General features: G+C 40.6%; 2 protein-coding genes across 4 annotated transcripts in view; one reads left to right on the top strand and one right to left on the bottom strand.

Annotated features, from left to right (window-relative positions):
- The window catches only part of cbl (Cbl proto-oncogene, E3 ubiquitin protein ligase), a 55,354-nt gene extending 54,092 nt beyond the window's left edge, over positions 1-1,262 (top strand). The window contains exon 16 of the mRNA XM_061681622.1: positions 1-1,262. This exon is cut by the window's left edge and continues 3,183 nt beyond it. The gene's annotated coding sequence lies outside the window, so the exon portion shown is untranslated.
- Positions 1,263-3,189: 1,927 nt separating this feature from the next.
- The window catches only part of mcamb (melanoma cell adhesion molecule b), a 46,351-nt gene continuing 37,906 nt past the window's right edge, over positions 3,190-11,634 (bottom strand). Inside the window, exons 13-17 of one of the 3 annotated variants that reach the window (XM_061682066.1) lie at positions 9,861-9,947; positions 8,419-8,460; positions 7,088-7,211; positions 5,293-5,404; positions 3,190-5,183 (exon numbers count right to left, since the gene is read on the bottom strand). In XM_061682066.1, coding sequence (XP_061538050.1) covers positions 5,181-5,183; positions 5,293-5,404; positions 7,088-7,211; positions 8,419-8,460; positions 9,861-9,947 — 368 coding nt within the window. In that variant the 3' untranslated portion in view covers positions 3,190-5,180. The remainder of the gene's footprint in view (positions 5,184-5,292; positions 5,405-7,087; positions 7,212-8,418; positions 8,461-9,860; positions 9,948-11,634) is intronic. The other 2 variants (XM_061682067.1, XM_061682069.1) reach the window with 2 other exon arrangements.

Below are 11,634 nucleotides of genomic sequence, written 5' to 3'. Positions count from 1 at the left end.
AAGTGCTTCACTGCTGCTACTATTATAGCGTTAAACAATTAAGCCTTACGTGTACATTTGTGAATATTGTTTAAAATGGTTGTCCTTTAAAGTGACAGTATCGTGTTCCTGCATTAGCTAATGTAGCATACTTGAACGTTCAAAGCAGCTTGAGAGCTGTCAACTCTGCAGTGTTTTAACTTTTCATTTTATTCTTTCCATCAGGTTGTCGTAGCAGCAATAAGCAAACTGCTCCAGAGTTACACCCAATAGAAAGGGAACAGCTGAGGATTTAAAATTGGGCTCCCTGCCAGCCAATTCTCAGAAATAACTCAGGAATAATGTTTTTAGAGCCGGTGAATTGGAATCAATGAAGTCACACATGTAGCCTTTTTACGCATTTCTTTCAGTCATTATAACTTGCACAGTATTTCCAAGGTCAACAGACCTCTCTCTACATAGAAGCTGCCAGGTACTCTGAACACACGCACAAAAGCTTTGAGGTACATTGACACTCGTCACATATGAAGAATGTGTGTGTGAAACAATAGCGAATACGCTTATTCTGGTTTAAGCTGTCCGGTCGATCCTCATTTCTGCTTTTGTGCTCCTAGTTGCCTTGACAAACTTCTTGAATGCTGAGTCATGGAGGCCTCGTTACTGTACAGCGTGTCGTCGTGTATCGATTTACTCGCACAGTATATACCAAATTGTGCTTTGATACTGTCACTCTAAAGGAGCTTGTGGTTGTAGAAAAGAGTGCTGTTTTCTCTCATTTTACATTCCTGCGTTGTTCTTTACCCCACCTTCCCAAAGGTTTTGTTTACTTCTGTGAATAATTCTCTAAAGCAGTGCCATTTAAGTTGACATGTTTTGACTGAGGCCTTGTGTGTGTGTGTGTGTGCGTGCGTGCGTGTGAGCGAGTGTGTGAGTGTAGTCGGGCCTTTGCGCATATGTCAGTGTGCATGTGTGGGAGATGACTGTGTGTGTGTGTGTGTGTGTGTAGATTGTGCAGTGTTGCTTCTTCTGTCGCTGGGCTGCAGGACTTCCATCCAGATGCACCTGCCGTTTACAGTTCAGTTTAGCCCCCCCCCCCCAAAAAAAAGACAGCACATCCCGGATGGATTCTTCCTCTGCGCATGCACAAGAGGGTGCTGTGGGTTCACCTACCTATGTCACTAGTCCTCAGTCAATTTAAAAAGGCATTCATTAACTTCATTGTTTTTAAAGTTCATATCAATTTGGAAGAATGCACAGTGCTGTTAATAAAATGGTAAGCAGAAGACATTTTGTGATTCTTGTTTCATTCTCAACAAAAATATTATAACACTTTAATTCCTTCAATTCACTTTCTATGAGCGCTTGTCCTCATTAGCCTCAAGGGTGAGCTGGAGCCTATCATCCCAGTTGACTAGGTGTGGTGCACCCCGGACTGGACTCCAGTCAATCGCAGTGCACAAAGAAACAGCCATGCGCTCACATTTTCACCTATGGACAATTTGTTTAGGAAGAAGCCAGAGAAAACAAAGAACACACAAACTCCATACAGGAAGGCCACAACCAAGATACCAAGAGCCAGAATTCCCACAGCTGCACACCCAACATCTCCATCCATACGTTCCCTATCCATATTTCATTATTTTCACCTCCAGTGAAGTGGCTCAGTGTCCAATTGCCACAGTTACCTTGAAAAGGTTACTGGCATTACTGGTGTCCCAATACTTAAGTCCATACAATGTGTGTATTAAACTGTTTTTTTAATCATTTTTGTCCAGGCAGATTGAGAACAAATGTAACTAAAAGTACTTAATCACTACCTCATTACACTGTGAAAAAGAGGTGTGTCAGCTTAGAGGTTCACCAAGATGACAAAGTAGCAGACAAGCTCAATATGTAAGTATGGCTTTTTTTTTTTCTCTCTCTCATAATAAAAATGAAAATTCAATTGTGATCACTGAAGCATTACATATGTACTAATGCAACTTGGGAAAAAAAAAAAAAAAAATGTGGACAATGGACTTTTCATGCAAATGATTCTGTATTAAAAAGGAGGTTAGGGCAGATTCCTTAGCATGATTGAATGTCTCATTGCTTGGGATTTTTGCTCTGCATTTTCAGAAAATTGGACTATCTCTTCTTTTGACGGTTCTCTTATTTGCACTCATATTATTTACAGGGGTGTTTGGCGCTGCATAGCCACTCCTACCACAACCCCTGTCCCATCACATCCTGTCTTACAGTGGATCTGAAATGCTTACACACCCCTGTTCACATGCCAGGTTTTTGTGATGTAAAAAAAAATTGCTCAATATAAATCATTGGAAAAACTTTGCAATGTGATTTGTAACTGGTACAACTCAACTGAACAATAAAACAATCCCATACTTCAGCTGGCACTGGGATCTTAGTCAAGGTGGAGGGAATTCTGAACGGTTCCAGTCAGTGTTAGCACAAGCCCTCAAGCTTCTGCTAGAATCTAAAAGCAAAAAAAAAAAAGAACCTCAAGAAAAGTTTCTTCGAACATCAGAAATGTATTTAGGGCTAATCAAGGGCATTTTAAATGGTAGCAGGTGTGTGCTGACTCCCGTTTAACATGAGTTGGAATGTGACTGGTTAATTCTGAACACAGCCACATCAGCAGTTATAAGGTCGTGTGCACACTTGTGGAATCACATTATCATCCAGCCATCCATTTTCGGTACCACTTATCCTCACACGGGTCGCGGACGTCCTGGAGCCTATCCCAGCTATCTTCGGGGGAGAGGCAGGGTACACCCTGAACTGGTCGCCAGCCAATCACAGGGCGCATAGAAACAAACAACCATTCGCACTCACATTCACACCTATGGCCAATTTAGAGTCTTCAATTAACCTACCATGCATGATTTTGTGCACGGGGAGAACATACAAACGCCACACAGGCAAGGCCGGATTTGAACCCGGGCTCTCAGAGCCAGATGTGCTAACCAGTCAGTCACTGCGCCGCTCACGTTATCACAATTGTTTCTTTTTTTTTTTTTTTTTTAAATTTGATAGCGTTGTAAAGGTCACACTAATAGTATAAAACGTTTGGAAATTATTAATTGTGTTTTTGTTTTCTTACATCACAAAAACCTGCCATTACAAGAAAATTTGTCTCTTTTGATTGTTTTTGTAGCTGTTACAATGAATTGACATGATAAATTAATTCACAACAATGAACACTCCCTTTGATATATTGTTTTTTTTTATTCAGTATAATTTTTTTAAAAATGGCTTGAAAAAGCATAGCTTTACATTTGATGTCCCCAAGAGTTTAAAGAGCAAAAGAAATTGACAACTAATTGAAAAACAAATGAGACGAGTGACAGAAGTTCACAAAATAGCTTGACTGTTGATCAACAGGGCTGCACAAGCATTAATAGGACTTCAGTATGCAGTATCCTGATCCAAACCACAGGACTTCAGGGATGACGTTGAAATGTCACAAGGCACAAAACATCATCTTCACATATAAAATCACACCAAGCCATATAATCGATGTGATGTTTTCACAATAAATGCATAAATGCTGATTCTCTTGCACATTATTTACCTAGTCAGCCCTTGTTGTCTTTGTGTGGACAATGAGTTGTTTCCCCTCCTCAGTAGTCCAGTCACCATGTCTCACACATATACAACGTGAGCGTCAATATTTAGGGATGGGCATAGTAATCTATTAATTGATGATTAGAAATCACGTGGAGTCGATTGTTGGGATTAATCGTGTTTTGATTATATAACCTGGCTGCAGGCAGCATAGGCGCTGTTGATTCACTCTCAGGTGGTTTTCTTTCTAAAGAAGGACAAATTAACATCATCTATCAGAAGCTGAGCATTTGCAGTAGAACACTTGTGTGGAAACACAATTTCAGAACATTCAGTGAGCTGTTCTCCCATCTAATTGAAAAAAATAATTAACAAAATTTATCATGAATTTTCCTTATATTCAATCAAGGAAATGTAGTCAATGTCCCTTCCAAGTCAGCGTAAGCAGTGGCAGTTTCTGGCGTGTGCTTTATGTGCGGCCGCCACTCAATGTAAGGCGTCGTGTGTGAGCCATGGGGGAGATTGTGTTACTTTGGCTTATTCCACATACATATTCACATAACACAGGAATATGTATATATTTCTTTAACACAAGCCTGCTGTCCCTCACAAAGTGAACAACTTAATGCAGTCACTGCATGAGCCTTCATTTTCACATCACAAAAATAAAGTTTCACATTCGATAAAAACAACAGAACTACATGAAGACCACAAAGAAATCAGTGCACTGAACAAAAAAACATCACTGCGCTTCATATCTTAACAGTAGAAAGTGGGTTTTTTTGTGCGTATATGTAGATATATATCTACATATAGGCACACAAAAAAACATACATATATATATATATATATATATATATATATAGTCAAAGCTCTTTGGTGTAATATTTTACCATTTGTAAAGCATAATCACACACATGCAATATTCAAACTGTGAAGGAACGGAAAGTCACTAAAGACCATGATGTGAAATCCATAATAATTTATAATAGCTTTGCAAAAATATATCCTTTCCAGTGGAAGTGTGACAATGGTATTGTTAGCTGCAGAGAGGCAAATGTGGAAGATTAATTTTAAAAAAATTAACCAGGGGTTAGATTTAAGCACTAAAAGGCAAAATATATTTGAATTATCTCTTCTTTTTTTTGTATTCCTTTTATGCTGGAACAGTTTTGCTGTGCAACGGGGCTTTGAAATACTCCCTCTGCTTATTTGAATGACCTCTAAGGAAATTTGTGACATATACACAAAGATTTTCAGTGTATGGACTTTTACAGAAGGACTGTCGCTGCTCTTCGTAAATCAAGTGTCAATACACTTTAAATAAGCAAATATATATATACACAGATGACGTAGTATGTACACTGGAGGAAGAGCCTGTTCAGGTGTGATACAGTGATTATTCGGCTGTATAAAAAAATAGTCCCTGCTCAACGTTGGGTCAGCAACATAAGAAACGGACAATCTGACAGCCTCATTCAAACATTGCTGCCCTCCAACAAACATGCAGGGATGTTATCTAGCCCAGTGTGATGATTTTGGGGTCTCAGACAGCTTTTGATTGAAGGGAAAAAGAGGCTGTGGTGGAGCTTGGTGTTGTTGAGTCACAGCAGTGGCTTCCTCCTCACCGTTGTTTACTCCACAGGTCAAACACACAAGCAAAGATGGACAAAATGGATAGACATGGTGAGTAAATGGAGCACAGAATGTCTTTGGTGGGGTCACACAAGGGTGGATATTAGCTACCTGGTTGCTAGGGGGTAGCTTCTCTCCGTTGACCCCGAGGAGGACAGCTTCCTCTGTGTTGTCACTTTTCATTTCAACCACAATGTTGTCTTTGCTGGATTTCTCTTTGGTGCTACAAGACACAAAGTGGTGATATGTCAGTGAAGGAACAACTCCATCCATCCATTTTCGATAGCGCTTGTCCTCACTAGGCCCGCCACATGGCTGAGCAGCACGGCTGAAAGCGACTGAACTGGACAATCGCGAGAAACAAAGTACAGTCGGCAATTCCCCGCCACACACATAATCGACTCGCTGCAACGGAAAAACTGCAACTGCTGGTGTTCTTATCAGGAAACGTTTTGATGCGTCACATACACTGTATGTGTGTGTTTTTTGTTTTGTTTTAATTGAACCACAAACAACACGGCACGATTGTCAAGGAAGAAGAAGAATGATCGAGCCCAGAGATTCCCAACCTGTGTGCCGGGGGCACATTCGTGTGCCGTGAGCGCTCTTCGGGTGTGCCGCGGGAAATGATCAAATTTTACTTCCTTGCTCGAGAAATTATTTATTTCCAAGAAATAATGTAATATAAGAATGAATTTCATCTATTTATGCCAGTGAGGCATAGCGATAGACAGAACAAATAAATGCTCTTCTGCTCGGAAGTACATATAGTAATTAATGTATCCACCTTTTGTGACATTTTTGTTTGTGGGTGTGCCGTGAGATTTTTCAATTGTAAAATATGTGACTTGGCTCCATAAAGGTTGGAAATCACTGCTCTAGCCGACGTAATTAGATGGTAAAATTCAAAGAGAGGAAATGGGCTGGAAGTAAAAGGAGAGAGTGTGGCTAGTTCAGAGGCCGTTTGTTCCATTCATTGATTGCAATTGTGCGTTTCAAAGACAGAGACTCTATACTTCACTTTTTCATCCAGAGGTACATATGAAATTATAACTGTTTAGTATTGTTGTAAAACAATGCAGTATATACTGCATTGGTACGTACAGTTTGGTGGCAGTTGGTTGAATCTCACTTATACATTTTGGTTTTGAAAGCTCACGTAATGCGACATAGTATTTTTGATTGGCCATTACATCTGCGATTTAAATTTTGAATCATAGCAAAACTAGTAGCTGGCAGTCAGCCACTGGTAACAACATGGTGCCCGCGTATGTCACTGTCCTGACTTTCTTTGAATAGAACACAATTGGTTTGTAAATCATACAGCGCAGAGTAACCGCGCACACACCGACACCACCAAATAAAAGCCCAATATAGGAAATTCTGGACAGTGACATACGCAGGCGCCATATTGTTACCCAGCTCGACAAACCCGGTCACTTCAAAGAGTGTCAAGGGTTTCCTTTGTACGGCTTTGGTTGCCGGGTTTGTCTGCGTCGATCGTGGGGTTGGGGGGCTTAGGCTCGTGGGTGAGCTGGAGCCTACCCCAGCTCACTTGGTGTTGAAATCATACAAAAAATATCATTAGTTTGATTACTTATTTTCACCTTTTGTAAAGCAACATGAGCATGCGCCGGTCACACCAAAACATATCCCGATGTAGCACCCTCCATAAACGTGGTAGTTTTCACATGGAAACCATACATTTTGCCATGATTATTTCAAAATGTTTCAGAAGTGGTGGGAGTTCTTTTGCCACCACTTAAAACTCATTCACTGCCATTGACGGCTGTTGAATTCAAATATCTGTGTGAAAATGAATGGAGAGTGATACAAAAAACTAAAAAAAATGTTAATCTGGAGATTGAGACAAAAACAGTGTTGACTGATCGTATTGCACGCTTACAAGTCTTGCTTGCCGGAGCGGCCGCAGATCTTTCCTTTTTTGTAGAGGAAGTAGAGCACGCTTCCCAAGATGGCCAGCAGCAGCAGGCAGATGATAATGACTGCGATGATCACGCCACTGCCCTCTGGTGGAGAAGATTTACAGGAACAAGGTCAACTTAGTAGAAAAGGAATAAGGCGAGGGGTGGTCAGGCGCAGGGTGGGATGAGGCCGAGTGTGCAGCATGCCGCAGCGTGGAAGGATGATGCCTCTGAATAAACCTTTTCACCATGACATCACACGTACCTCCGGGTGGCAAAACCTCTGATTGCACTACTAGCAAACAAACCCTTTCATGACTTTGACCATGGCAGAGCAATTGTGAAAACAGGCAAATGGTTGAACGATGATTTTAGCCGTCTTTTCTAATGTCGTAGCTTGCATGTGTAAGTGTCAGTCGGGGGGGGGAAATGTTACGTGAGAAAAATTGTTTGGAAGGGAGATCATCCATCCATCCATCCATCCATCCATCCACCCATTTTCCGTACCACTTCTCCTCACTTGGGTCGCGGGCATGCTGGAGCCTATCCCAGCTGTATTCGGGCGAGAGGCGGGGTACGCCCTGAACTGGTCGCCAGCCAATCGCAGGGCAGGGAGAACAGGGGCTGTAATTTATAGTTTAACAGGTACATTGATTTTAAAATAGCTAGTTGGATAGCTAGCCAGATAGATAATAGCTATACCTAATAAGATACAGAAAATACCTGTACCTAATGTATTGTCCTGCCAGCTTCATGGCAATAGCGCCACCTACTGATATTGTCCTTCCACTGCAAGGAAACCTACATGAATTGAAGATGATGTGCAGTTTAGCAATGGGAGTCTAAAGCGCACACGTAGCTCAAATTTTCACTTGTTTTAGTGGGTCTTGCTATCTTCTCTGTAAAATATTTACAACATCCACTTGATTTATCATCCTCGCCCACTGGATTCTTTATTTTTTTTATTCATTTGTAAAAAGATGGACGGATGGAAATAACTAAAGCTTCTGAGGCATATCTAGCAGGTGTTTTTTTTCATCGATTCAATTCAGGTCAGTGAGTCAATCGCTTTTCTGCCACCCAGAAGTACCTGACACCTATTGTTTACAAACATAATGAAAAGGTCTGTTAAGTGCAGATTTAAAAAATAAATAAATGAACCTGGCAACCTAGAGAGAAAAAGAAGGCGCCAACGTTCCAATGTGGAGGACAGGCAAAGTGTGCTGATGCATGCTGGGAATGGTGGTCAGGAGAGCGAGCGAGACAGAGCGGGAAGTCGACCCTTGAGCACCAAATTACATATTGTACAAACCTTTCCTGATTTTCTTTGGTGGAATAGCGGTACCTGCTTGGACTGGGGGGAAAAAACACGAGTACAATTATCAGTGGGAAGTAGGAGGAAATTGAATAACTCCTGCTGGCAGGCCACACACACACACACATCCACAGACACACAATGAATACAGTACAGTACGCAGAGATATGAGGGCTAAGCATCTAGCGTGAACTTGTGATCGTGGTCAGTAGCACAGTGGCCCTGCGTAATATAATTTAAGTGACACTTGGCAAGAAACAGCAACCCGGAACCCTTTTCCTCTGAGGGGCCTGGAAATGTCGGGAATGCTTTGGCCCGGCTAACGAGAGGAAGCACCAAAGAGGTCCCCTCGTGGTAGTCAGGAGAGTCAGTGAGCGCATTTTAAGCATCAGCTGCTTCCTTACAGTCACACTGAACTGGCCGTGGGTACATGTACTGTAACTAGCCTCCTTTTGCATGCCATCATGCATTTTTATTTATCAAAATCCTTCTTTATCCCTGAGCCTCAGAACTGCGAGGCAGACATATTAACCACGACCCATCCGAGATTCCCTAACATTGACATTGACTGATCGATTTACTAGTTGACAAGAAATACAGTACATTGGACCCCCGCATATTTGCATTCACGATTTCACCTTTTTTTGGGAACCTCTGCCCCGTTATTCGTAGAAACCTCATTTATTTCTGTGTTTTTTAATACCCAATCCCCCGCTTATTTGCTTTTTTTCCCTTTTTTTTAAATGTAATGGCAATCATAAGGGAGCACCAGTTGTTTGCAGATTTTAGTTATTCGCAGTCGAGTTTGGTTCCTATCCCCTCATTCCGCCACTGTAAATAATATTTTTCGGAGTGTGTTTATTATTTGTGTGTTGTTAGTGATTTTCATACTTTTTACACTAAGTACCACCTAAAAAAAAAACTTACTTTGCTCTCCAAGTAGCCTACCACCATAATGACCAACAATTAAATACAGTAACATCGTGGGCCTAAGTGTTCATTAAAAAATGAGAGGTTTTATTCCTAAAAAGTATTGTAAGCGTTTATTGCGCAGTTTGAACATTAACACTGCATTTGAATATATAGGGGAAAAAAATAAAAACTGTACTTGATTTCATTCAAATGTATTGCAAATTAAAGTTAAACAATTAGTTTTATCGAGATAACTGTAAAAAAAAAAAAAAAGACAGTTATTAAAGATGAAATGCAAACGTAATGAATGTATTTGAACTTAGAAGTTAAATATAACTGTAAGCAGGGAGTGTGGTAAAGTACTACAAATTGTTGCTGTTTTCATTCACGATGTAATGTATATCGGTGAAATAAAATTCCTTAAAAACTACAAATACTGATTTCACATCACGCCCTCAAGAGTTTCAACATGTTGTGTTGCAGATGTACGCAGCGAAGCAGACAATGCAGAGCAACTGTGGTCTTACCTGTGGAAGGGGAAAGAATGCTTGTGCGAGTGGTGCTTGTGCTAGTGGTGGTGGTGGTGGTGGTGGCTGCTGCTGTGGTGTGTACAACTGAAATAAGGTAAGGGGCACACAGGGGAGGTCACAACATGTTAACACACAGGAGGAACAGGACATGACAATTGTGGCACACAATCAACGCGTTAGCACAGCCGAAATACAAATAACGGATGTGACACAGACCAAAAGTACACAGGGAGTGGGGGGGGGGTATCTGAAGGCTCTCCCAGGTCTACGTCAAATCTGGTAACATTATGAGGGAAAACAGAAAACACACATGGAGGAAGTAGAACTCCATGACCTAAAGAGTTTAACTTCATTTTGGAGTCATCAAGAAACAAGGTGTCCGAGACTCATGGGAATATATTGTGATGCTACAACATGCACAAACCTGTGCTGAGAACATGGAGTGGTGCACTTCTATTAATCTTTGTTGAATATAGATGGTGTTATAAAAGAAGGCGCAGTGTGAACACGCAATTAAAAAGCTTTTTGTATCTCCAGTACTAAATAGTGCATATTCTTTGCATTGCATTATACCATACTGAGTTGTATTAATTATGTCATATAAATCACATCGTAACTGGAGTGAATCATAGTGTATTGTAATGCATAGGAATTCATTGGAATCAGAGTTAACTCGATCCTATGGAATCATAATTGGAGTGAATCTTACTTCATCATATCGCACTGGAATTTGAGTGAATCGTAAAGGTCTTAATTGGATTTAATCCAAGGCTCGAACTTTACCGATTCCCGATTGCCCGGGGCAATTCAGAAATATTCACGGGCAAGCTAGCAAAACATGCATCATTCCCAATTAGGCAAGCGTATGAAAATATATATTGTCGTATGTAGGGATGTCACAAAATGCACGATTTCGCAAAGTTAAAAGTGCTTCGATACCGTCGTGGCCTTGTCTCGGCATGAAATAATGTGCCGTTGTGGCTAAAATGTAGTTCTGTGTCGTCTATACGAAGCCAAGCCGCTTAGCCAGGCTGCTAGAGTGCTTCACTTTCTCATTTGAGTGTAAACGCACCCAACTGGATGCGTAACCCATGTGTGTACGTCTAAAGAAATACACTGATTGGCTGACTGGCCTGCTTGACCGCAGCATTGAGAGGAGTGCATTAGCGTTTCAACTTGCTACAGCGTACCATAATTTCTTGTGTATAATGCGCACCATTGTGTAATATGCACCCCCAAAGTTGTCCTAAAAATTCTGGAAAACCCTTCAACCTTTTCATCATGCATTTCTACAATGCATGATTTTTCTTCTACCCATTTGATCAAAACATGAAATATTATCTGTATTGTTTCCCCCAAGGATAATTCTGAAGTTAAGCACATTATTTGAACACGTAATACTTTTTTCATTTACTTGCTCTTATTTTGAAATTCACAGCCCTACATTTATTTAGTAAATGAGAAAACACACAGTTGTGCTCATACGGCAGGCTGGCAGAATTTGTAAGATGTGTACAATTCTTTAAAGAAAAGATGAAGGGCCAGGCGAAAAACATTTAATTTTATTTGAATGTGGCTCAAATTAAACTGTCAAGCATTTCAGAAAAGCATTATCATTAAACAAAACACAACCATAAAGAAATTAATGAGGGTTGTTTTTCCGTCATCAGTCGTATTTAACAAATTTCACAAAATCTGCCAGGGTATGTAAACTTATGAGCACAATTGTACATATATGCAGTGACAGTGGCATATTAGAATGAAAATGTAC

Source organism: Phycodurus eques, chromosome 7 (assembly GCF_024500275.1).
Source record: "Phycodurus eques isolate BA_2022a chromosome 7, UOR_Pequ_1.1, whole genome shotgun sequence".
Lineage (NCBI taxonomy): Eukaryota > Metazoa > Chordata > Actinopteri > Syngnathiformes > Syngnathidae > Phycodurus > Phycodurus eques.
Note: the sequence above shows the minus strand (reverse complement) of the source record. Positions and strands in the feature narration are given on the sequence as shown.